The 21,994-nt window shown below is 40.4% G+C and overlaps 1 protein-coding gene across 2 annotated transcripts; it reads right to left on the bottom strand.

Annotated features, from left to right (window-relative positions):
* Window positions 1–2,507: 2,507 nt before the first annotated feature.
* rad50 (RAD50 homolog, double strand break repair protein) lies at window positions 2,508–20,071 on the bottom strand. 2 transcript variants are annotated; one of them, XM_069718214.1, is made up of 27 exons: window positions 19,939–20,071; window positions 19,635–19,718; window positions 19,256–19,407; window positions 18,959–19,144; window positions 18,621–18,825; window positions 18,033–18,161; window positions 16,581–16,746; window positions 16,234–16,292; window positions 15,858–15,992; window positions 15,212–15,418; window positions 14,912–15,094; window positions 14,461–14,618; window positions 14,184–14,359; window positions 13,313–13,550; window positions 12,176–12,365; window positions 11,824–11,950; window positions 10,695–10,888; window positions 10,299–10,409; window positions 9,734–9,826; window positions 9,394–9,507; window positions 8,853–8,980; window positions 8,643–8,744; window positions 8,229–8,351; window positions 4,825–4,910; window positions 4,577–4,719; window positions 4,270–4,403; window positions 2,508–3,531 (listed from the first exon to the last, which is right to left on the bottom strand). In XM_069718214.1, the coding sequence occupies exons 1-27, from the start codon at window positions 20,065–20,067 to the stop codon at window positions 3,345–3,347; spliced, it is 3,939 nt and encodes a 1,312-aa protein (XP_069574315.1). In that variant the 5' UTR covers window positions 20,068–20,071; the 3' UTR covers window positions 2,508–3,344. The 2 variants fall into 2 exon arrangements, with proteins under 2 accessions (XP_069574315.1, XP_069574325.1); XM_069718224.1 differs by lacking the exon at window positions 18,959–19,144.
* Between the last annotated feature and the right edge of the window lie 1,923 nt (window positions 20,072–21,994).

Here is a 21,994-nt window from a genome sequence, read left to right on the forward strand (position 1 = left end):
GACATACGTTAAAACTGACTGACTCCGACAATCTTAAATTGATGCAAGACGCACACATGAATAGATATAATAAACTTATCCGAGAAGCTGCGTTTTCCTGAATACTAAGAAGCATTTTGTCTTTAATCTTGCCAACTGACGAGAAACTGTTATGTGGTTTGAGAGTAGAAGAGTGATAACAGTGTAACCAAAAGATAATCTTTTGTGAATAAAACGCTCCTTAAACCTGCCGACCTACTCTTATTTACACGATTTTATATGCATCAAAGAAGTCATGGCTTATGACCTCCAATATCAGAAAAATTATATTTAGATAACACCATGTAATACAATGTTTGTAGTGACTAATTACAGCTGATAGACTAATTCAAAATACCTTGGTTTAATGCATCTTCCCATGAACAGATATCCAGTTAAAACTGAAACTATCAGAGACATTTTAGAATATAGGATCAATGCTGTAAATACAGACCTAAAAAACGTGGGGTCAATCATCTCTACTCGACACACTAAAAATTAAACAATTAAATTTAGGACTAGGTTCAACTATTGTTCCGCTGTATTCATAATCTGCAGTTATAATTGTGATAAAACAACAACTGAAACCAACTAAGTAGTTTGAAAGTCTTGGATGACCAAAGATCAATTCTCAAAACTACAAGACCATTATAAATTAATAGGACGGATAAAAATGTCCATCTGTTGTTGCTGATTAACATAAAGCACAAAACATTTCCATATAAACTCAATTCATGGGCAATAAGATTTATTGTTGTGCATGAGAGAATTACAATACACGATAGAAAAACACTCTTAACTTATTAACTTATGTTAAATAAAATTTAAAAAAAATAAATAAGCAGATGAAGATGTAGCCAACAGATCTGGGTCACAAAAACGTCAAGTTGCTAAAGTGACTGCTGTGCTGATGAAAAACAGCCAACCGGACATGTAAATGTACTGAAGATAACTCAAACCAATTCAATCTCTGTAACCGTACTGTATATAGATGCTACAACATAATCCACAACACAACAGGAAAAAAAAATTCAACTTAAACTATGAAATAAATTATACCATGAATCAATCTGGAATCGTATTGCCAATAAAATGCTCTTTTTCATTATGAATTTAAACTGTTTAGAAAATATAAATATCCAATGTTCGAATTATCACAAGTTATGAATCATGAAAAACATTTGAACAGAGACCTTATCAAATGTCAGACAGGTGCACAGATTTGGGAGGTATTTAGGAGTTGTGGCTTTTGGGTCCCCTGAAGTTTCTCTGCTTAATACAACTAGTGAGGTTGTTCAGCAAATACAGTATTGGCCTGCTGATGCCAGTCTTCGTCACCTCCTTGAGCATCTCTGTACAGTTAATCTGAAAGACAAGAAATCAAGAGGGCTCAGTGCACTAGTCCTCATTAATGTTCTTCATCTGTCACTTCACATTGCAGCTACGTTAGTGCATTGTCCTCTAAATTCAGAAAATAGATTTGACCTTCCCATTTCAATGTCAAAAGGAGTTCTTACATTTGTGATGTTGATGTATGTACTCAGGTTTTCCAAAAGCTCCTTCCCGTGCTTGCTTTTATTAAATTCCTGATGGTCATGCAGGATCTGATGGACTTTGCAGAAGATCACATCCTGTATACAAGAAAAAAACACATCTTCAAAAAAAACAGACCGGGCACACGCATACTTGTCAAATTATGCAAAGTGACGATTGACATTTTGTCTTAAGTTACAGGATCACAGAGAACAGCATGGAAGACCTGAAACTCTTCTCACCTCACATCCAGCATCGACCAGATGCTTCACATCCTCCACAAACGGACCCTGACACGCAAAAAAAAAAAAAAAAAGATGGATCACTTATTACAGGCAGCTTCTTCCCACATTAAAATTAGAATAATGGGCCAATAAACTGTTGCAAAAACAACTTACTAACAAGCAAGAAAATTGTTTAGCTCATCACATGAGCTCTTACCTTCGTGAAAGAGTCATTGTATTTTCTCGACAGTTCGATGATGCGGTCGAGGTTGTCATGTCGGACAGGACTGGCAAAAGCTGGACTGACCAGCAGAGCCGCAGCAGACACCAGAAGAAGCATCGTCATCTCCATACTTTTTGCTCGGTGGCCGACAAGAGTTTGGAGGAAGCTATTTCAAAAAGCCCTTCAAGTGCTTGAGTGTTCAGTTGTCAAATGACAGTTCGTTATGAGTTCCTGGCTGAGGGCACAAGCTTTATACTCGTTTTGCCCACGCCTTAGCCCCTTTACAAAAAAGAAAAGAAAAAAAAAAAAACAACGTATTCTGCAGTGTGTTTGTGATAAGATTTGCACGATTAAGTTGTGGTTGATGAGCAACTTCACAAAAAAAGCTGCTTTTCTTTCTTCCTCTGAAGTTCATCTATGGTTTTTGGTTGCAGTATTAGTAAAACAACAAAACAAAAAACAACAACAATAGTACCAAGCAGTCAATACAGTAAAAACGACCGCATTGCTGTTTTACAAGAAGTTTAATGACAAAACGTTGTCCTCGCAAAGAAGTGGAAACATGATAAATATAACTGTAAACTTCAAAGCTACCGGAAACTTTCAAGCAGAACGAGTCCTTGTTTTGCCACCGCTGGCCACCGGTCACTCGGTGAAGACTACAAACGCCAAAGCAATTCAAAAAAAAATGCCGAAGCAGAAAAGCTTTAAATCGGAGCAGTTTTCTTCAATATGTTTTTAGTTTCATATTTCTAAACAGATCTACTGATACTCGTTTCGCCCGGGCTGACATTCTAGTGTCATAGCGTCACATGATATCAGCTCGCGCTACGGATTGGGATCATAACCTTTAGTGTCACTTTGTCTTTACATATTTATTTGTGATGTGATGTGATCCAAAGAACCTTTAAACGCAACTTTTTTTTGTCTTCGCATGTCCGACATTGTTAATGGAAGATGTTTGAACAGGAACCTGAAAAAGGAACATTATCAACAACGCATGTTTCCGAAGAGTTTCTTGGATTTTTTTTTTTTTTTGCAGGTAGACGAGAGAATCAGACAGAATAGAATTTGTTCTTTGACTTGAGTTGGTACTGAAAATAATCTTACACACAGTATTGAGTTATGGATATCTTTGGTTGGTGCATGTTTTGTGTATTGTGCATGTCAGTTATTTTTCTGTCAGTTAATAGAAGGAGTGATCTGAAAGGGGATTTTTTTTTCTTTTTCTTTCATGCTTTCTGAAAAGTGAAACTAAACTTTGCAGCACTTTGCTTTATTGAGATGAAAGCCAGAAGAGCATCACTCTGCATTTCCAAAGGAATGTTTGAGAGTCACTTGTCTGCTTAGCGGACATAGGAGGAGAGTGAGGCGATGGTGCACTTGGTGATTTCGGAGTTCTGGTCCCGGTCCTTACGGATGCGGAAGAAGTGTTCGATGTAGCTGGACCGCCCCAGCAGCTCCACGAAGTCCTCGTCGTGGGTGATAATGAGCAGCTGGAAGTTCCTCTGGCGAGAGCGACTTTTAATGATCCTGGGAGACGAGAGAGAGGAGATAAAGAAGCACATTACATTCACATAGATCGCACTGTAGTAGGTCAAATTAGACATTGTCTGCCGAGTAATGGAACTGGTAAAAGATAAATTCAAACTCTAAGAATTCTGGAATTAGTGCGTGTATTATAATTGATCTTCCATGCTTTTATTACAATCCCACATGCAGCTAATATTTTAGAACTTTTTGAAGCAACATGATCAAACGTCAACCTGTGTAATTTCTTAACACTTATCACTGAACACAGTGCCTGCCAATCCAATATGCGCGGACAAACATGTGTATGTGGCCGCTGCCCTTTTTACTTCCTGGTTCGTCACGTCTCCTCACCAGTATCTATAGCAACATGTCCACATCAGAGCAGCCTTTTGTGGGTGCAGAGATATCGTGGGTCCAATTAAGCCCTTAAAGTCAAAGTGCGGCTGGATGAGGAGGCAAATAAATACATAATGTGCACGTAATTTTGTACTTCTAATCAAGTGAGGACTTTGAGGCCTTGAGGGTGAGAACATTTAGGTCAATCCTTGCTTGTTCAAATGTCTGTTTAAAAGACAACGACTTGGTTTTACTGCTACAATTAGTTTCAGGCTTAAAGTCGGGGTAATGGCATCAACATCTGGCAGTCAGTGAAGGTAAGGGGTTGGGTAATGAGCATGCCAATGTGGGTCCTCTTAAGTATAGTACCGTAGTAAAAACACTGCATGTGTGTGTACTAACTCGATCAGGGCGTGTGCCAGCGACTCGATGTTCTCCCGGTCCAGGTTGGTAGTGGGCTCATCCAGGGCCAGGATCCCACAGTTCAGACAGAACGTCTCGGCCAGAGCTAGACGGATGATCAGGGATGCCAACACCTAGGAGGGCATGAAGGGCGCCGCATATATCACAAATCACCGGAAAATAGTGTGTTCTCATTACACACATGAAATAGAAGTTAGAAAGGCTTTTGAGGAGAATAGAGAACAGAAATAAAGTAATTATGAAAGTATTTTTAGGTACAAATAGAGAGACATTATTTTTCTGGCACCTTCTGTCCAGCGCTGCAGCGTCCCCTCATGTCCAAAGCGGTGTCTCCTTTCACCATAACTACTCTGTAGTTGTAAACTCTCCGCTTCGTTCCAGCGTACGAATTCTCATCCACGTCGGATCTGATCTCCACGTACTCGATATCTGGAGAGTAAGCGAGACACAAGGACCAAACACTTGAGTGAGGGAGGACTATGGACATACACAAATACGACAAAGACATTATTTTTGTTTCATAGTGAGATGCACCTTGACCCCTGTAGGTGCTGCGCCACAGGTCTCTGATAATCTTATTGATCTCATCCATCTTCATGCTGTGGAATTTCATGATGGTTCTGTGGAAAACACAAAGAAAACAAAGGTAGAAACCCAATAGTTTTGTTGGACATTTCCATATTGACAATCAAGTGATAAGATGAAGACAGAGGTGTGAGTGATTTCTAAATAAAAAAATAGGAATAAATAATTTTAACAAGTAAGATTACACTATTAAGTGTGATAGGGCTCGTCAAGTCAAGCCGAGTCACTTTTATTTAAATGGTATATTACAACAAAAGTTGACCAAAGTGCCGCACAACAGCAAACAGGATCAGAGCAATCAGAGAGACTTGAAACATTTAAGCCACTTAGGACAAAATATGCAATAAATCCAAATTTTCAGAAGTTAAAAAACAATATTAAGCCAAAACAAAACATGAGGACATACATGGGCAGTAAATAATGTTAATGAAAAAAAAAAAAAAAGGGGAAACAAATACATACACTGTCATTCCAAACTGAAATTAGTTGAAAACTCATTGTTTTCTGGGTTTTCACCCTGTTATGCAACCACAATTTGTTGCAAAGTCAGTGATTCCTTTTTATAATCTCGTTCAGTCCCAAATCAAATAATCTCACCAAGAAATCGTTTTCTGTGTATTCAGACAGAAACTGTGACCTGGATATATGCTCTGCTGGATGGCTGAGACTGCCTGCTTTCCATCTTGATAACACTGCAGACAGTGATGACTTAACTTACCCACACATATGGGTAAATGATGCTTTACAGCTTTCTTATCAGATGGTATCTGTGGAGATGACCTCACACTTCCTTACAGAGGCATTTCATTCTGAGTTAGTATGAGTTACCCACATAACCAAGAATACAAATTACCACCATTAGCACACGTGGATTTTGATAATTTTGTAATAAGTCCATGAGAATTAAATGGAGCGGGGGCGGGGAGGGGGGGAGTTTGGGGAAATGAAGTCGCTGAAAACGCATAATGAGCAAAGGCCTGATGCAGGGTCTTTTATGGTAGCAACCTATTAGAACTTCATTTTCAATCAAACTGTTGCAATAAAGAAGACAAAAAAAAACCTCATATACGAAGTGCGTTGCCCAGCTTTGTTACCCTGCTGATCATTTTCTAGCTCTTTGCACATTTGTATCAGAACAATCAACACTGGAATTGCAAACTTTTAAAAAAAGATGCGGTCATATTTTGTGAAAACAAGCGCTCTATTCCGTGATAAAGATTCTGCTTGTGAGACATAAAATACATTAGAATACAGTAGATTAAAAACTGTGACATCCTGGGGAGATATATAAAAAAAAAAAATGTTGAAGGACTACACATCAGCTAAACTAGATGTTGTCCACCTACACAATAGAAACTCGACGTCTGCAATACAACGTAATCTAACTGCCACAAATCTCGCCATTGCTTTCCGTGCTTTAAAAACGTGCGATTAACATTAATTCACAGCAGGCCAGCTTTGCTTGGGGGAGGGGGGCGGGGGAGGAAATAACGCTGATCGATTTAAGTAAAACATCTAAACTCAGTAGCAGTTCATTCGGTACATCAGACGACATCGTATTCCAAAGTACTGTGTAAGTGACAGAGCAGCAGGACGTCAGTGAAATGACAACAGTTTCAGACAGGGTTGTTAATTAGCTTGCCAAGCGATCTTAATTAAAGAGGTTGTTCCACATTATTAGGCCAGTCATAGTTCTTATGCAATATGACTAACAGGAAAAGATCTTTCTGAAGATAAAAAGCACGGACTAGTGCAACGTCTTGCAAGAGGCATGAAAACCACTGATATTTCACAAAAGCTGAGCAGAGATCATTGAACTGGGAAAATATTTGCGGGTGATTCAGAGCCGAGATGAATTCAGTCAGATCAAGGCTTATTGAGGACAGTTTCCCCAAGATAAATTGAGTTTGAGTTGAGCAGCAAAGGTATTTGAAACTGCTCAGGTCCCTGGAGTCTCAAAAACCTCTGTAATGCTGAATCTGCTAGACCTCGGTAGTTCACAAAGAGAAACAGTTGCAGTGGGCTCAGAAATCCTAATTTATAAAGCGTTTCATTCATAGATGAATGCTGTGCTACACTGGACGGTTGGTGAATGGGCAGCCAGTTCTAACAAGTGTGTGACGTCAGCAAGAGGGCGGCTGAAATAAAACAGTAGGTCCCTTTAGGATCCCCGAAGCTGTCAAAATGACCTCTCCGAGATATGTGGAGTTCCTAACTGACCATTTTAAGCAACGGAATAAAAAGAAGAATCGTTGCTTCTGGAATGAAATTATTGTAACGTAGGACAACGGACCATCCCGCACTACACAAAACAGCATTGACTCCTTGGTTGTCAAAATATAAAAGCAGAAAATAATCATGGTGTGACTGCGAAATACCCTTAATGGGAAGATCTATAGGGGTGGACGACAATATTCTTCAAATGCATCCTAAAATGAACTTCAGACAAAATCTAGACGAGGTGCGATCAAAAAGCTCAGATACCGTTTCTATTGCGTACCGGGAAGCGATAACTTTCATAAGTATTTCAAGTTTTGTCGCTTGATCAACATCGGCACCATTGACATCCACATTCTATGTGGAACAGAAAGAAGACGCAGGGTGGCAGATCTGGTGAGTAGGGCTGGTGGGGAGCGACAATTGTATTGTTAAGGGCGAGAAACGTTACCATTTTGCATAATAATTTGTCTTTTGTGTTGTATTTCAATATTACTTCTTAGATTTTGTGTTAAACTGACAGATGTTCAAATGTTTTTTTTTTTACTCCCCCATTTATATCAGTAAAGGTGACTAAATCACAGAAACCCCTCTCAGTAGAATAGCAGCGCGCATCGGCTCTCGGCTCTCAGCTCTCAGTAACACTGCGTCGAAGAATTACAAAAGAATTTACATCACTTCCCCCCTGATGATGTCACAGACATTTTCGCTGTCAACCCTAAACTCCGTGGCCTGTGACGACCTAACTTCAAGGTGCCTGATAAGGAAGGCAACTGACGGATGTCATATGACGGGAAAACTACAAACGATATGTAAAGGATGTGCATAAATCTAGCCCACACAACTTCCCACATGTAAAAACACCAAGCTTCCTTTTGTAATGAGTTTGAGTCTGAAATGTCCAGCAGAGTTGATTCAGGCTTCATTCTAAATAGCAGGCGAAGAAATTTCCACATTTAGAAGTGATGTACTCATATATACGTGCTCACAAATAAGTAACTAGATAGTTTAATATGGTAAATGTCTGATTCCCAACATGTTAATGGCACCATGTATGATGTGGAGAGAAGCTTTATGCTCTATGCGTTAATACAGTTGTGTGTAGGCGTGTGTATACATGTTAGGGCAAAACTTACTGATCAAGAGCCTTGTAATAGAGATCCAGGTCTTTAATGACCAGCTCTGTGGTCCTCATCGCAATCATCTTGTTTTTGTAGCGCTCATCCGCTTTGTCATACTGATCTTCTCGCAGTTCTTTTCTGTAAGCAATCAATTCATAATTATTATTTTTTTAATAATAATTGCTTGCGTAACATTGTGTAATAATAATAATAATAATAATAAATTTAAAAAAAAAACACAGCTCATGTCTAAAGCAACATTCTTCTTAAAAAATCTTTTGGGACTTTCCAGGTTTTTCTAATGATAAAAACCCAGAGTATAGTTGTAATGACACAGGTCAGCCTTAGACACTAAATTGGTATAATAATGACCATCTTGGCTGGTATTGGTTCAGCTCTGTACTGTGCAAACATATCTGCATATATCACCTGTGTTCCAGTATCTGCTCTTCAAAGCCTTTCTGACGACCCAGTGCAATACTGCGGTTCTTTTTCAAGTCTTCCAACTTGCGTTCCGCTTCACGACGTTCTCTGGACAACGGCGGAAAGAGATGAGGTGAAAACATTGTGTCCGACTTACTCGCATTACGAACAGCTTTGCCGTTAAGTAAACACGGGATAACGATGCAGTGCTCTTACTGGTGTAGCTGCATGACTTGCATGTTGCCCATGTCTTTCAGCAGAGCCTCACGTCTGGCCACCACATCCTTCAACTCCTCAACACGCTTCCTCAAGGTCAGGTTGTCCTGTAACCAGCGCTCCTGGACCTGGGACATATTAAAAAGTGCAAAAGATGTAAACAAAATGTGTGTAAAATGTGGGTTACAAAGTAATGACAGTGAAAGAGTAGGTTCGGTGTTGGTCAGGTCAACAAACAAAATGTCAGTTGATGAAAATAAAAGTTGTTTTTAATGCTACAAGGGAGACCGGAGACCCCTTCAAGACTGCTCCTTCTCCATGCAACTTGGAAGTGAGCCAGAAACCCAAGATTCCACAGCTAAAGAACATACAGCTCAGTGTGTCACTACATTATTCTCAAACGGATGCAAAAGTGGACGTAACATTGACAGTTAAAGTACAAAAACGGAGGATTTATTTGCACCAATCCTTACACGGTGAACTGAACTTAAAACTTTCCTTTAAGGGTTGTAAGTTGAAAAAGACACTGCGGAGCCTGTACCTTTTGAGTGTCTATGTCCTGACGAATGTTTCCCATCTCCTTATTAATCTTCTCTTTATTCTTCTCCGCCTCATGGAGCCGAGTGTTGGTTTCTTGAAGCTCGGACTCCTTTTGCTGCAAAAATAAACAGACAGTGTCAATAAAGTTGTTCAATACAATCAAAAATGAAGAATTCAGTATGATTGCAGTCAAGCTTCTGCAGCTAATATCAAAGGAAATGATGACAAAGTTGCTCGAAGGAAAAGGACAGTTGGTGTTTCAAAGTAAAACTAAACATCATTTACCTTTTATTCAATCACAAAAGCGGATTTATCATGTATGATGGTGGCAAACATCTTACCTCTTTGTATTCATCTTTGCCCTCATTGACGTATGTAGTGACGTCTCTTTCCAAGCTGGTGATCGCCTTTACTTTCTCTTTAATAGAATTAATCTGTCAGGAACAGAGTTACAATGGTGGCTACATTAATATGTGTCGACATCGAAAAGTCATTTGTAGTAAAAAATCATAGTGTTAATGTAAAAATGCTCTCAGAAAACAATGCACTCTCCTCCTCTGACTTCAGTCATCATCAGGAAATGCGACTTGATCGCGTTACGTTAATCGTTAAGTTGGTTTTAAATACGGAGCCACAAGTGTCTCTATTTTTACAACTGTCTGCGGTTTTCTTTCAAATAATATACATTCATTGTTGAATTTTAACATTTCTATAACCCGCGTTTATGTGCACGAGTCAAACAAAAACAACAGGAAGACCCATCTTACCACTAAAAGCAGAAAGAAAGCAACAAGGAACGGAGAAAAGAACGTGCTTTTGTCCAGTCCCATGTACGTGAAAGAAGAGTCTGATGGGAAGTTTTCAGTACAGAGAAAAACTACAGTGAAAAAGAGAGACTGCATCCACCTTCTCCTGCCCTTCTTCCTGCCTCTGCCTCTTGCGCTCCACCAGCTCCTGCTTCTCCTGCTGCAGTTTCTCCAGAGCAGCAGACAGAGGAGACAGCTGTTCCTTTGCCTCCTGGTTGACCATAAAGTGGGAGAGGGAAAAAAAGGGCAACATACAATATTAATACAGGACAGATTGTTATTTGTTTTGTTACTTAGCACCTAAATAAGAAACAAGGTCAATTAATAACAACACATCAAATGGAAAGAGATGTATTATCATTATCAAAAGTACAATTTACCGATTTGAAAATGAATAACTGCAAAGCATACACAATGAAAAGATACACCAAAAAAAGGATCCTGTTTGTATTAAAGGGGTTATGCTAGATCACGTGTATGGACATGTACAATGTACCCTGATGTCCCTGGTTAAGGCCTGTATCTCGGTAGTGAACTCGACACACTGCTCCTCCAGCTGCTGCTGCTTCTGCATGTCACTGCTCAGCTGGAGCTTCTCTGCTCTCGTCTCATTCACGGCACTTTTCAGCATCTGAATCTGATCCTGCTGGTCCTGGATCAGCTTACGTTTCAGCTCCATCTTGCTGGAGGCTGAGGAGACAAAGACAAAGGCATCTTGTTCACACTCCTGATGTGAGGTCAACAGTGTAGAGCTGAGGGGTAGCAACCTACTGTTCAGCAGGGTAATAGAGCACATTGTGAGACAATCTGTCCAGGTAGACATTTATACTTTTGCACTTGGTCAGTCACATTAAAAGCTCCACAAATAGTTGTGACAGGCCTCAAAAAAGTGAGAGAGGAGACAAGTATTGCTTCAGAGTTGCAGTTTTGGACATTGTTCTTCATTCATCTCTTATATTCTTTAGTTTACTAGTCTGTTTCTTGTAATATAAGCATGGGCTGTGCTGCAGTCAATATTTTATCGATATTGTGATGTTGAGACTAGATAACATTAACTTTAAGATTTTGGATGTCGTAACATCGTGATATGGGATAACTCTTTCTGGTTTTAAGGCTGCATTACAGTAAAAAGTTAAGTCATTTTCTAAAGTTAAATGACTCTTCTAGATGTTCTATTATTTGTCGTTAGTTATTTTACCTGTGTTACTGATGGATATTTATGAAAATTCTCCTTTTGTAAATGTTTAGTGAAAGCACCGATAGTCATCCCTACAATACAAAATCGACGTTGAGGTATTTGGCACAAAGATATTGTGATATTTAATTTTGTCCATGTCACTCAGCCCTAATTAAGGCTTTAGAATTAAATCCAGGAGACATTGCAAAAAAAAAAAAAAAAAAAAAAAAAAAAAAAAGGCAAAGGAGAGATTTGTCCGTGGGTATCTGTGATTTCAGAAAAGGAACTGAAGGTCAGTGTTGAAATTTGGACCTAAACTGCTGGTTGTAAAAGTCTGTTGAGTCTTTGAGAGCAAATAAAACAAATAATACAGGATTATTAATGAAGCCAAAGTGAACTTGTTTGAAGTTGTTCTTGTGCATACTGTACTGTTAAGGTGTCATCTTACTAGTGTCCAGCTTGTGCTGAGTTTCTTGTTTCTCCTGACTGACTTGCTGGATGGTTCTGGTCAGGTCTACTCCCTGGAGTTTAGCTGCCTGCTGAGCTATTTTCCTCTCCACTTCTTTAAGGTCCATCTGATAAGGAAAAAAAACACAGTGACGAAAAGAAAGATAAGGGGGGACGAGGAAGGGGGGTGGTGGTCTATATCAATTTCTATTACTTGTGTCTCTTTGGCACTCAAAAGCAAATTTAATCCATTTTCCTTTTTGACAAACATATCCAGGTACTGGCCGTGTCTATATTAAACAGTGTGTGCAGGTTGGAAGGCGTTCAGACTGAGACAGACGGGAGGCTGGTACCAGGTATCTGTCCATGAGAGATATGTCCTGCAGGCAGGCCTTGGCTGTTTCCTCCTCAGACATCAGGGTCCCAAGCAGAGTCTCCTGCTCCTCCACGTCACCCTTCAGCCTCTCAATTTCTCTGTTCACAGTCTGCAGACGGTTTCTCAACTCAGGCAGCTCATTTTCCTGAAACTGAACAATGGACTGCCTGGAAGACATGAGAGAGAGAGAGAGAGAGAAAAAAAGGAAATATACTTTGAGACAAGAGGGGGAACGTTACATGCATTTCAAAACTGTATACATATATATATATATACAGGTTTTAAAACAGACTCTCTTTCAAATTATCTGGGATTTATTTCCCACATAGTTCACTCTGAATAAGACTATTTCACTCGAACTAAGAAGACCTTGTATGCACACTCGATTTGGTTTGAGACTGAGCGGTTAATGTTTTGAATTTTTGTTTCTCTGAACATCATCTCACTTTCTAAAAAGGTTGTTTAAAAAAAAAAAAAAAAATTAAACAGTGGCTGCTGCTGGGTCACTACACAACGATGAGGCTCTGCTCAGATCATGAACAGATAGTGGAGAAATGGCAGAGGTAAAATCTGTATGAATCTAGCTCCATCTAGTGGAGAAGACTTCATTAAACCTGCTAACAAACAAACAACCTGGAGAGAAGGAAGGACAAGAGAATATCCACGTACTAACACCTTCGACTACTTTGGTTTAAACCTATCAGAAGAATATTAGTCATTAGTGCATCAAATTTATCCTCCGTATCTGTTTTTTTGCATACCGTACTGCTTGAATGAGCACAGCCAATGAAAGCTGAATATCTATTTTTACGGTCTACACTTACACGTTATGTAACATGCTATAGTTGGATGACGGGACCGAAACATCAGAGACTTTTCTGTCAATATACACTCGAAAAAAAACAACCCGATATTGATAAACTGATTAAAATGTATTTATGGAGACAAAAGAAGGTAGACATCCCTGAACACAAGCGACATTTTAGAATGTGCTGGTTCAATCTTCTGTCTTTTAAATTGTTGTCGTTCCCCTTCAGTCATGCAAGAATACATGTAAAACCTCTCTTCTTTGATAAGTACGTTGTGTTTTGTCACTTGTACTGGTATACGTTACTTGACAGGTCTGAGGGCCATCATGTCATCTTTCTTCCTCTCCTTCCTCTTCAGGTCCTGCTCTGTGTTTTTCAGTTTGTCCGGCACCAGGCGCAGCTTCGACTGCATGTCGCTGATAACTTCCTGCAGATCGGACTCTGAGGGGAACGTTCGCTGGCACACGGGGCAGCAGGGCTCCCTCTCCTCCGTCAGCTGACTGATGAACTGGGTGTACACTGCTGTGGCTCCAGCGAGCATGGCTAGTAGACCGGCACAGGGGGAGAAACAAAGGAATCATATGTTCATTTGTACTTCGATCACTAGGACAAGTTTTACTAGACACGGAGCCGACCAACCAGAAGGTTTGTGAGGCCTTTTGCAGAAAAAAAAAAGCACATGCATGACCTCTGCAGCGGATGGGACTGTCTGTGTTGTCGTCAATGACAGTTGTAGTCTCACATTATAGATTCATCAAACGGAAATAATTGTCCGATGTATAGCATAAAGTATAGATACTACATTTTGGGTTGGTTTTTTGGGGGGCATAAATGTCCTACTAAGGACATACTTCAGCCATTTTTGGAGGCTTTAGCTCAAATGGAAGTTTATTCTGTGACAAAATAAAGATGTCAATTATTCCATTTATCCAAATTGAGATCAGAAGCAAAGGAGGGCAATTTTGTGAAGCAAAATTGTGGAGCTCCTGGATATGTTTAGGACTAGCCCTGTCATCAAGAGGGTGCTTTGCTTAATTTTGCAGGGAGAGAGGGGGGTTGTTTTTTTAATTACTCCAAATGTCATGTCATATCTCTCTGCATCGAGGTCTGCACCACACTTAGTAACCACGTCAAGTCCTAAGATGCTCCTTCTAATTTGTATTTCAGACAATTTACCTCTTTGTTTGGATATCTTCTCCAGATCTTCTTGCAGCTTGCTGAGATCCTGTTCCAGATCCTGACTGCCACACACGTTGAAGAACTTCTCTTCATTGCTGGTTAACTGCTGCTCCTTCTTGCGCAGTTCGGCGGAAATGTGGCTTTTATTCTGCTCACTTGATGCCAAGTCCTTACTGAGATTTATGAAGAAAACACAACATAACAGCGGTCAATGCCACCGAGAGATGTACTTTTTCGTTATGCGTGTGATTCACTGTAAATACATCTCACTAACTTGAGTTTTACAAGTCTGTCCCTGGTGCTGTTGATCTCCTTGGACTTGGAGTAGATCCAGTCCTCCAGCTCTCTCTTGTTGGGAAAGTGGCCCAGTAGGGACACCAGATCCTCGCTGTGACGAGACTTGATCTTACGCACCTGCTCCTCCTTCTCTGTCTGGAAGAACGGACGAGGAAAGATGAGAGGAGGGCCGACAGAGAAAGGTAAGAAAGCCGGGGGAAAGACGGCGAGGGCAAATGGAACAGCGGAGAAAATAGATGATCAGACACGGTTAGATTACCGGCAAGGGTTACTATGTTTGTTTGTTTTTCGGAGTGAAGGAGCGAGACGCAGACTGAGTGAAAAACTGTATAGTTGACTTTCTGTAACAGTTTCTATAACATTTTGAGAGGTGGCAGGGAGTGAACATCCAACGTCGACTCCGTTCCAGTGACTGCGGGTTACACTACCTTGTCCTTTTTCAGCATGTCCATCTGCGTGCGTGCAGTTGTGTGCGTGTTGAGTGCCTCCATCTCCTGGTCGAGCTGTCTCTGCGTGCGGTCAAGCTCGGCCTTTTCTCTTTGGAGCTCCACAACCTCCGCCTTCAGCTCCTCCACGTTGGAGCTCTGCACGGCGCTCTGCAGCTCACGCTCCTGGAGAGGAAAGCGCACGCGTAACAAAAATGTAGCGAAATCAGAACACGCAAGAGAGGGAGAGAGATATGCTTTCTGTGAAACCTACATATGGAACGTCGGTGTGTCTGTTCTCACCGCTTTAGCCAATTCATTTTCCAGCTCTTGCAGTCGACTCGATGAACCCTCCAGCCTCTGCAGGTCCGCCCTGATGTCCCTCAGCTCCTGCTGCTTCTTTCCCTGTAGGTCTCTCTTCAGCTCCACTGTTCTCTCCAGGCCAGTCTTCTTATCCCTCATTTCATCAATATACTGCTGCTTCTGCTGCTCCTTTTCATGCAGGTCCGCCTGATTGCATAAAATAATAAGGTGGAGGAATCAAGACATTTTTAAAACGTGAATAGCAAATGTATTAATGCTTTTATCAGACTGACTGAAAATCTCTTTCTGAAGGGATTTTAAGTTAAAAAAAAACTGAATTCTGTTTTCACAGTCATCTCTTCTCATTGTAAAGTTTATAGCTGGCTGGAGTCCACAAGTCTGACGTGGAGAGTTCTGCAGATACACCGAGAAGTAGGAGACGTCTTGAGTCAAGCAGTTCAAATATTGACAGAAAGCACTTTCATGTCTTTAAAGCTGTCTGCTGGGGATTTTTATGAGATGTATTGAAAAATGACACAGTTTAATAGCATTGACTGGGGATGCAAAAATAACTACATCATGATTCATTGTTATTTTGTCTGTTTATATGCCATTAACTGACGAGGATTGTTGCTGCATTTCTTACCATAACCTGACTAACTGTCTCTTTTTCCTGCTCCAGTCTCTGTGTGGCTTGACGATGAAAACTGTCGAGCTGAAGAGTGGTGAAGGGCGGCCGGTCGTAACCCTCCATCTCCAGATAGGATGACAAAGACCGAACCTGCGACACACAGCAGTTGTATAAGGAACAACATTTAATATAGTTACTGTACGTGAAAGACAAGAGAGCAGCATTAGACTGACATCGTTGGCTGCGTGCGATGAAGCTCAGCTGCTCCTTGTCTCTCATTACATTACATTCATTGAGAGCCTCTGTGCGAACAACAGCAAGTGCATCCTTACAAAACAAACTAAGCGCATTTGGTGCTGCAGCTCAAGTATGCAGAGGGTTATTTTCTCACCTGAGTGTCACGGTTCTTGATGTTTTGAGTGTGATGGTCGGCTTCCAGCTGAAGACGACCTGGGAAATAAAAAGAGGTGTTTCAACAGCTACTTTTGTATTAAGGTAATACAACTCTAGTTGTAATATTTCTGCTCTTAATAAGTCTCTAGGGACTGATTCTGATATTCTGCATTCGAGTACATCAACATGTAAAAAATAATGCAACAAAAAGAGATCAAGAATGGAACATATGCAGTTATACACGTGGCTGTGTGGCATGCTTTCCAATTCAGGAATTGTTCTGTTGCTGTTCTGGTACCTTCTGTGTTACGTAGACTGATGATGCATGTGAGCAAGTGTGTGTACCTTGTTCTACCAGGAGATCAGCGTTGACCCTGTTGAGTCTCTGGCACTCTCGGCCAGCTCTCTCCAGCTCCTTCTGGCAGTCTGTCAGCCTGCGCTCCTTCTCCTTTACCGTCCTCTGGTGGTTCTGGTAAATCTCCTGTAGCTGTTCGTCTGAACCCTGGAACACCTGCCACACACACACACACACACACACACACACACACACACACACACACACACACACACACACACACACACACACACACACACACACACACACACACACACACACAGTTCACTGACTTAGAGCGTTTCTGAAGCTCGATGAGTACAATGAGCAGCTTAGCAAACTGTCAGGGTGAGGTTTGACTCCAGTGGGGATTTCCAAGATAAAAAATATAAGCACAAATTAATAATAAAAAAAAAAAAAAGAATATATAAGATACATCACACAAACAGAAAAAGCACTGCTAGATTACTTTTGAGGCATTAATGCTAAAAATAAAACAAAGTCTACTTTTTTAAATAGCTGCAATAGAGACAGGAAATGTGGGGAAAGAGAGCAGATGGATGACATGCAGCAAAGGTTGAGAACTTCTATAATTTAACATCAAGTGGGACAAAGTTGGATTTCGCAGGAAATTTGTTTAACAGCACAAAACAAAAACCACCTCAAGGTGCAAGTCGAAAAAACCCCACTTAAATCCACTTCTATAATTCATACTTCCATCAAGAGGAGACCCAAATAACTTCACGACCACTTAGCAGCTGAAAACAAAGCAGTTTGTAAAATTTTTTTCACAATTCTGACAATTTTTAACCAAGATATGTTTTCATACTTAAAATTCCCCTCTGAGACTCTGCCACTCGCAAAAAAAAAAAAAGCAACTCGTACATTACAGGATACTCAGTCACTGCAGCTTTAACACTATCACACAAACAAGTGAGAAGCAGCGAGCAGATGGAAGGAAGAGATTCTGGCAGCCGACAGACAGAGGAGGAGAATAACATCTATATCAATATAAGGAAGTGATGAACTGGCCTGTCATTACAGAATGTCAACACCTCATTCACCATCTGCAGTCTTTCTGCTAGTTTCTCATTTAGGATAATGACACTTCGTTCCAAGTGGAGTCTGGAGTACGATGAAGCAGGTGTTAAGCTCAATAAACCCACCGACAGAGAGACGAACAGGAAGACTCTCTGTGTGTTTGCCTCTGTACAATCCCATCATCTTTGCTCATTCATTTCCTTTTCTGTCTGATGTTTAATTATCTTTCAAGCTTCAAGCCCCAAAGTATTTCAATTGATGTGTTGCCTCCACAATCGTTGGCATCGCTTTATGATGAGTGGTGATTTTGATGCTTGGAACCGGTGTTTCCTCCCGTCATTGATTAGTCAACCCTCATTTCATTTCCGATTTGCGTTTTTCAACGTGTTTACACATTCATTTATTAGATATTATTGCTTTACCTGCTCCATGGTTTCCTCCAGCTCCCTGTTGTCCTCTTCCATCTGTTTCTTCCTGCTGTCCAAAGCCTTGATATCGTTGTCCAGCTTCATTACTTTCCCAAGTTTCAGTTCAATAGCTACCAGTCGAGTCTGAAAAGAATTTTTTTTTAAATTACAAAAAATAAATTAACATGAGCCTCCAAGGGTTCACAGTGTGTTTAGTTCTATTCTTGTGATTTCAGCTGCTGGGCTGAAAATAAAACATTAGTTCTACCAGTATTACCTGTTTTAGAGTGCACATTATTATGTACTGCTGCAAGAATCTTCCTGAACCTGAAGACTTGTTTGCTTGGTTTTTTTTTTAGACATGCCTCTCCATCTGGTTACATTTTAAGTAGTGAAATTGACAGGTTCTTATGAACTCTCAGGTACTGTATTTGCCTTGAAATTATGGAGTAAAACACAAGTTTATCACTCCGCATGTTCAAAGCATCCTCATAAATTCTGAGTATGTGACATGAGAAAAATCCTTCATCTACACCAGTGGCTTCATTTTTAAATATAGACAGTATATAGTGACATCCATACAAACACACACCATCAACCCACCTCAAGTGGATCAATCTGGCTATCTATCTGCTGCACACTGTCTCTTGAGGCTATCAGCTGAGCCTCCTTGGTGCCCAGAGTCTCTCTAATGTGCTGGGCCTTCTCCTTGTTCTGCTTCAGGTAGCGCAGCTCCAGCTGACACTCTTTGACTGTCTGACTTTGTTTGAGCCGGAGCTGACGCATTGTATCCAGAGCTTTGATGTACCTGAGAGAAACACAGAGAGCGAAACATATATTTTCGCAATATCTGAGTTATGTTTGATTTAGATCAATTTTAGGTAATGTGATGCTTTGGCATTAAAGAAACAGACAAACATGAAAGAATGTGTTGAATTTACTTGGTTGCAGAGAAGATGGAGTCAAACTTGTCTTTGAGGGCTTTGCCCTCACTGAGAGGCCAGTTAGACTCTTCTTGGTGACAGAAGATGACGTTATTCAGCACAGACTTCGACACACCCAGACAAGAAATCATCTCCAGGTCCACGTCACAACATTTAGAAGACATGCTCACTTTCTTCCCGTCTCTGGATGAATTATGGTAGAGATCACGTATGAGTGAAAGGGGCTGTGTAACCTTAGCGTCCATTCCCAAATTGAACAAAACACAAGTAAAGAAACTTGAGATCATGACTCACATTATTCTGGTGATGACCTGCTCTAAGCGTTTGAAGGAGTTGTTCTTTGCCTTCTGAGTGCAGGACATGGAGCGTTGGACGGTCACTTTCTGTCCGTTGACATCACAGAATAAGAGACGAATCTGTGCTCGTACGTCCGTCTCATGGGCATCCTGCAATCATACAGCATCACTTTTATGGAGATGAAAGCGCATAGAAAGCTTCAGAAATCCTCAATCCTCACTAATTTTATATTTGGAGAAAACTCAGATACTGATGAAGATTTGTTGCACAGGTATAGAGAATTTAGGAGTCTCATTCTCATCTCATCAATAGTGAAATTTACAGACTAATCAAATCAGAACTTCAAACTGACATTTGAGCATTAAGACAAACAAACCTTTGGATCATGAACAAAAGCACCTCCTTTTGATCCAGGTGGAAGTTCTCCTGATGTTGCATATTTAAGGCATTCAATAATAGTCTGAAAACATTCAAAAGCAAACACGTGTCAGATTGCATTAGAATGAATGCATGAGAGAAGCATTTATCAGTTTGAAATATTCTTTCCAACTTTTGCTGTCGCCATTTGTAAAATATGATAATGCCAAGTCATTTCAAAGGAATACTGTCAACTTTCTTGTTCATTCTTCACTGGTCACGCTTCACGGTCGACCTTTGCTCGCGTCTGAATGTTCTCATACCGTTTTCCCTGCTCCATTGGGTCCGACCAGCACAGTTAACGGAGTGAAGAACGAGATGACTTGTTGATCTTTATCCTCGACCCCAAAGCTCCGCACCCCCAGGATGCTCATCTTGTCTATCTTTGACATTTTTGTTTCTGAAAGAGAGAGAAAGAGGGCACAAAAGTTAAGCCAACATCAGTGATGAAACTGGAATACCGCGTGCCAGTTCATTTCACTGTGAGATCAACTAAAGAACATCTCAAAACTGTGAAGGATTGCTGGCTTCTGATTGGCAGGCGATGCCAATTTAAACTTAAACTGAAGCCACTCTGACAAACGGGTTTCATCATTGGAGCAGATAGTATCAGATGACTGCGGTATTTGGTTTTTGAAGCTGCTGTCTCGTTGCGCTGTGCAGCTACTGATCTGCACTGACAAATCTTTAAGATAATATATCATGTTATATGCCAAAAGTACTGCGCCAAGAAAGCAAACAAAACTTTCAGCTGTCTCAATAAGAAAAGTTTGACCTACATCCACGAAAAAGTCAAACTGTGTGGGATACAAAATAATTAAAAGATTTTTTTTTTCACCATGCAACGTAATATTTCTGCAAACAATCCATCTTCATGTTGACTACTCGGCACAGAAGGCTGTTCTATTGTTTTATTAATACTTATGGACTGCCGGTGGTTTCTAAAAACCATGTGGTTACTTTCAATTTGAATGTTTCTTGAGAAATTTAAGGATATGTTCAATTTAAATGTTGAGAAAATTAAACTTCTGAAGATAGAAAAAAAAAAAACCTCCCTCGGATTAGCTGGAAAATGTAATCGAAGAGCTGAAAAGTTGACTTTTTAAAGAACATTTTGCTGAAAATACTGACATATTTGACCTTATGGAAGGTTTTAAATGCACGACCTGTACTTGCACCAGAGTATGTTTACAGTGTTGTATTCGTATTTTAAGGTACGTAATGGATCTGAATAAACTAATACCTCTTAAACACCCTGCTGTTCTTGTGTTGGATATGTCTGGAAAGCGAACTGTGTTTACATGTTAACTCGACAGGCTAGCTAACGATGACGTCTGGCTACCATGCTGTGTTGAGTGCTTAAAAAACATTTAGCGACACGCTGTCCGACAACACTGCGTCACCGCAGAGTAGCACAGGAACCATCGTCGCCAGCAGCAGCGATCTGCATATGACCCTTACCTACCTTACTTACCTAATGGAGAGGTTTTCCTTCTGCCGCTCAGACACGAAACTGCAGTTTTTCGCGCTGTTGGGGAAATGTGACGTAGGCCCACTTCCGGGAGGAGGAACATAGAATATCAACGTATAGAATGGCAATTCCTGTTCGACCATAGAGTGTAAACTATACAAAAGAATATCCAAAAAAAAAATTCCCCCACTGATCTTCTTCCTTTTTCTACACACTGCACGAGTATTCATTTACACAGCGACTTTTACAATTATACAGCGGAGGCTATTTTAACCCTATTACAAAATAGACAACAAATACAATTTCAAGATACCGTACTATTAATTCCGAATCTACATCCAAGACTCGCCTCGGTTTTAAACCAGTCTTCTGTGGTGACTAGTAAACTTTAACAAGTCATCTCTAATTAAATGACCTTTACTTTCGACACTCTCACTCTTCTTGCTGTCTGTTTTGGTTTGCCCTTTTGCCCCTGCTCTGTATTTATCAATATCTGTTTGAATGTTGGCGACACTTAAAGACTTTTGAGGAAAGTTTTCTGAAACTTGAACTTCTCTTAAAACACGTGAACGCTATACCACATCCCCTTTATTTACACTCTTGATTTGAAACCGTTAAAACAAGACACTTGTGTAGAAATAAGGTCTGTCCCCCCCCCCCCCCCCAAAAAAAAAGCAACCTTTCTGTCGGCTCTATTGCCGTGTTTTAATTTGGCCACAAAAGTGGTACGTTGACGCACAACTTTTCTTCCAATCAGTTTTAGTTGGGTGAACTCCTGTAATGATTTGTAGTACAACTGCATCGTGGCTGACGTGATTTTGGTTATAAAAAATGTGCAAGTTAAGAAA

This window comes from Brachyistius frenatus, unplaced genomic scaffold (assembly GCF_029030835.1).
Source record: "Brachyistius frenatus isolate BFR_SWC_R1_liver_20210118 unplaced genomic scaffold, ASM2903083v1 Contig_5, whole genome shotgun sequence".
Lineage (NCBI taxonomy): Eukaryota > Metazoa > Chordata > Actinopteri > Embiotocidae > Brachyistius > Brachyistius frenatus.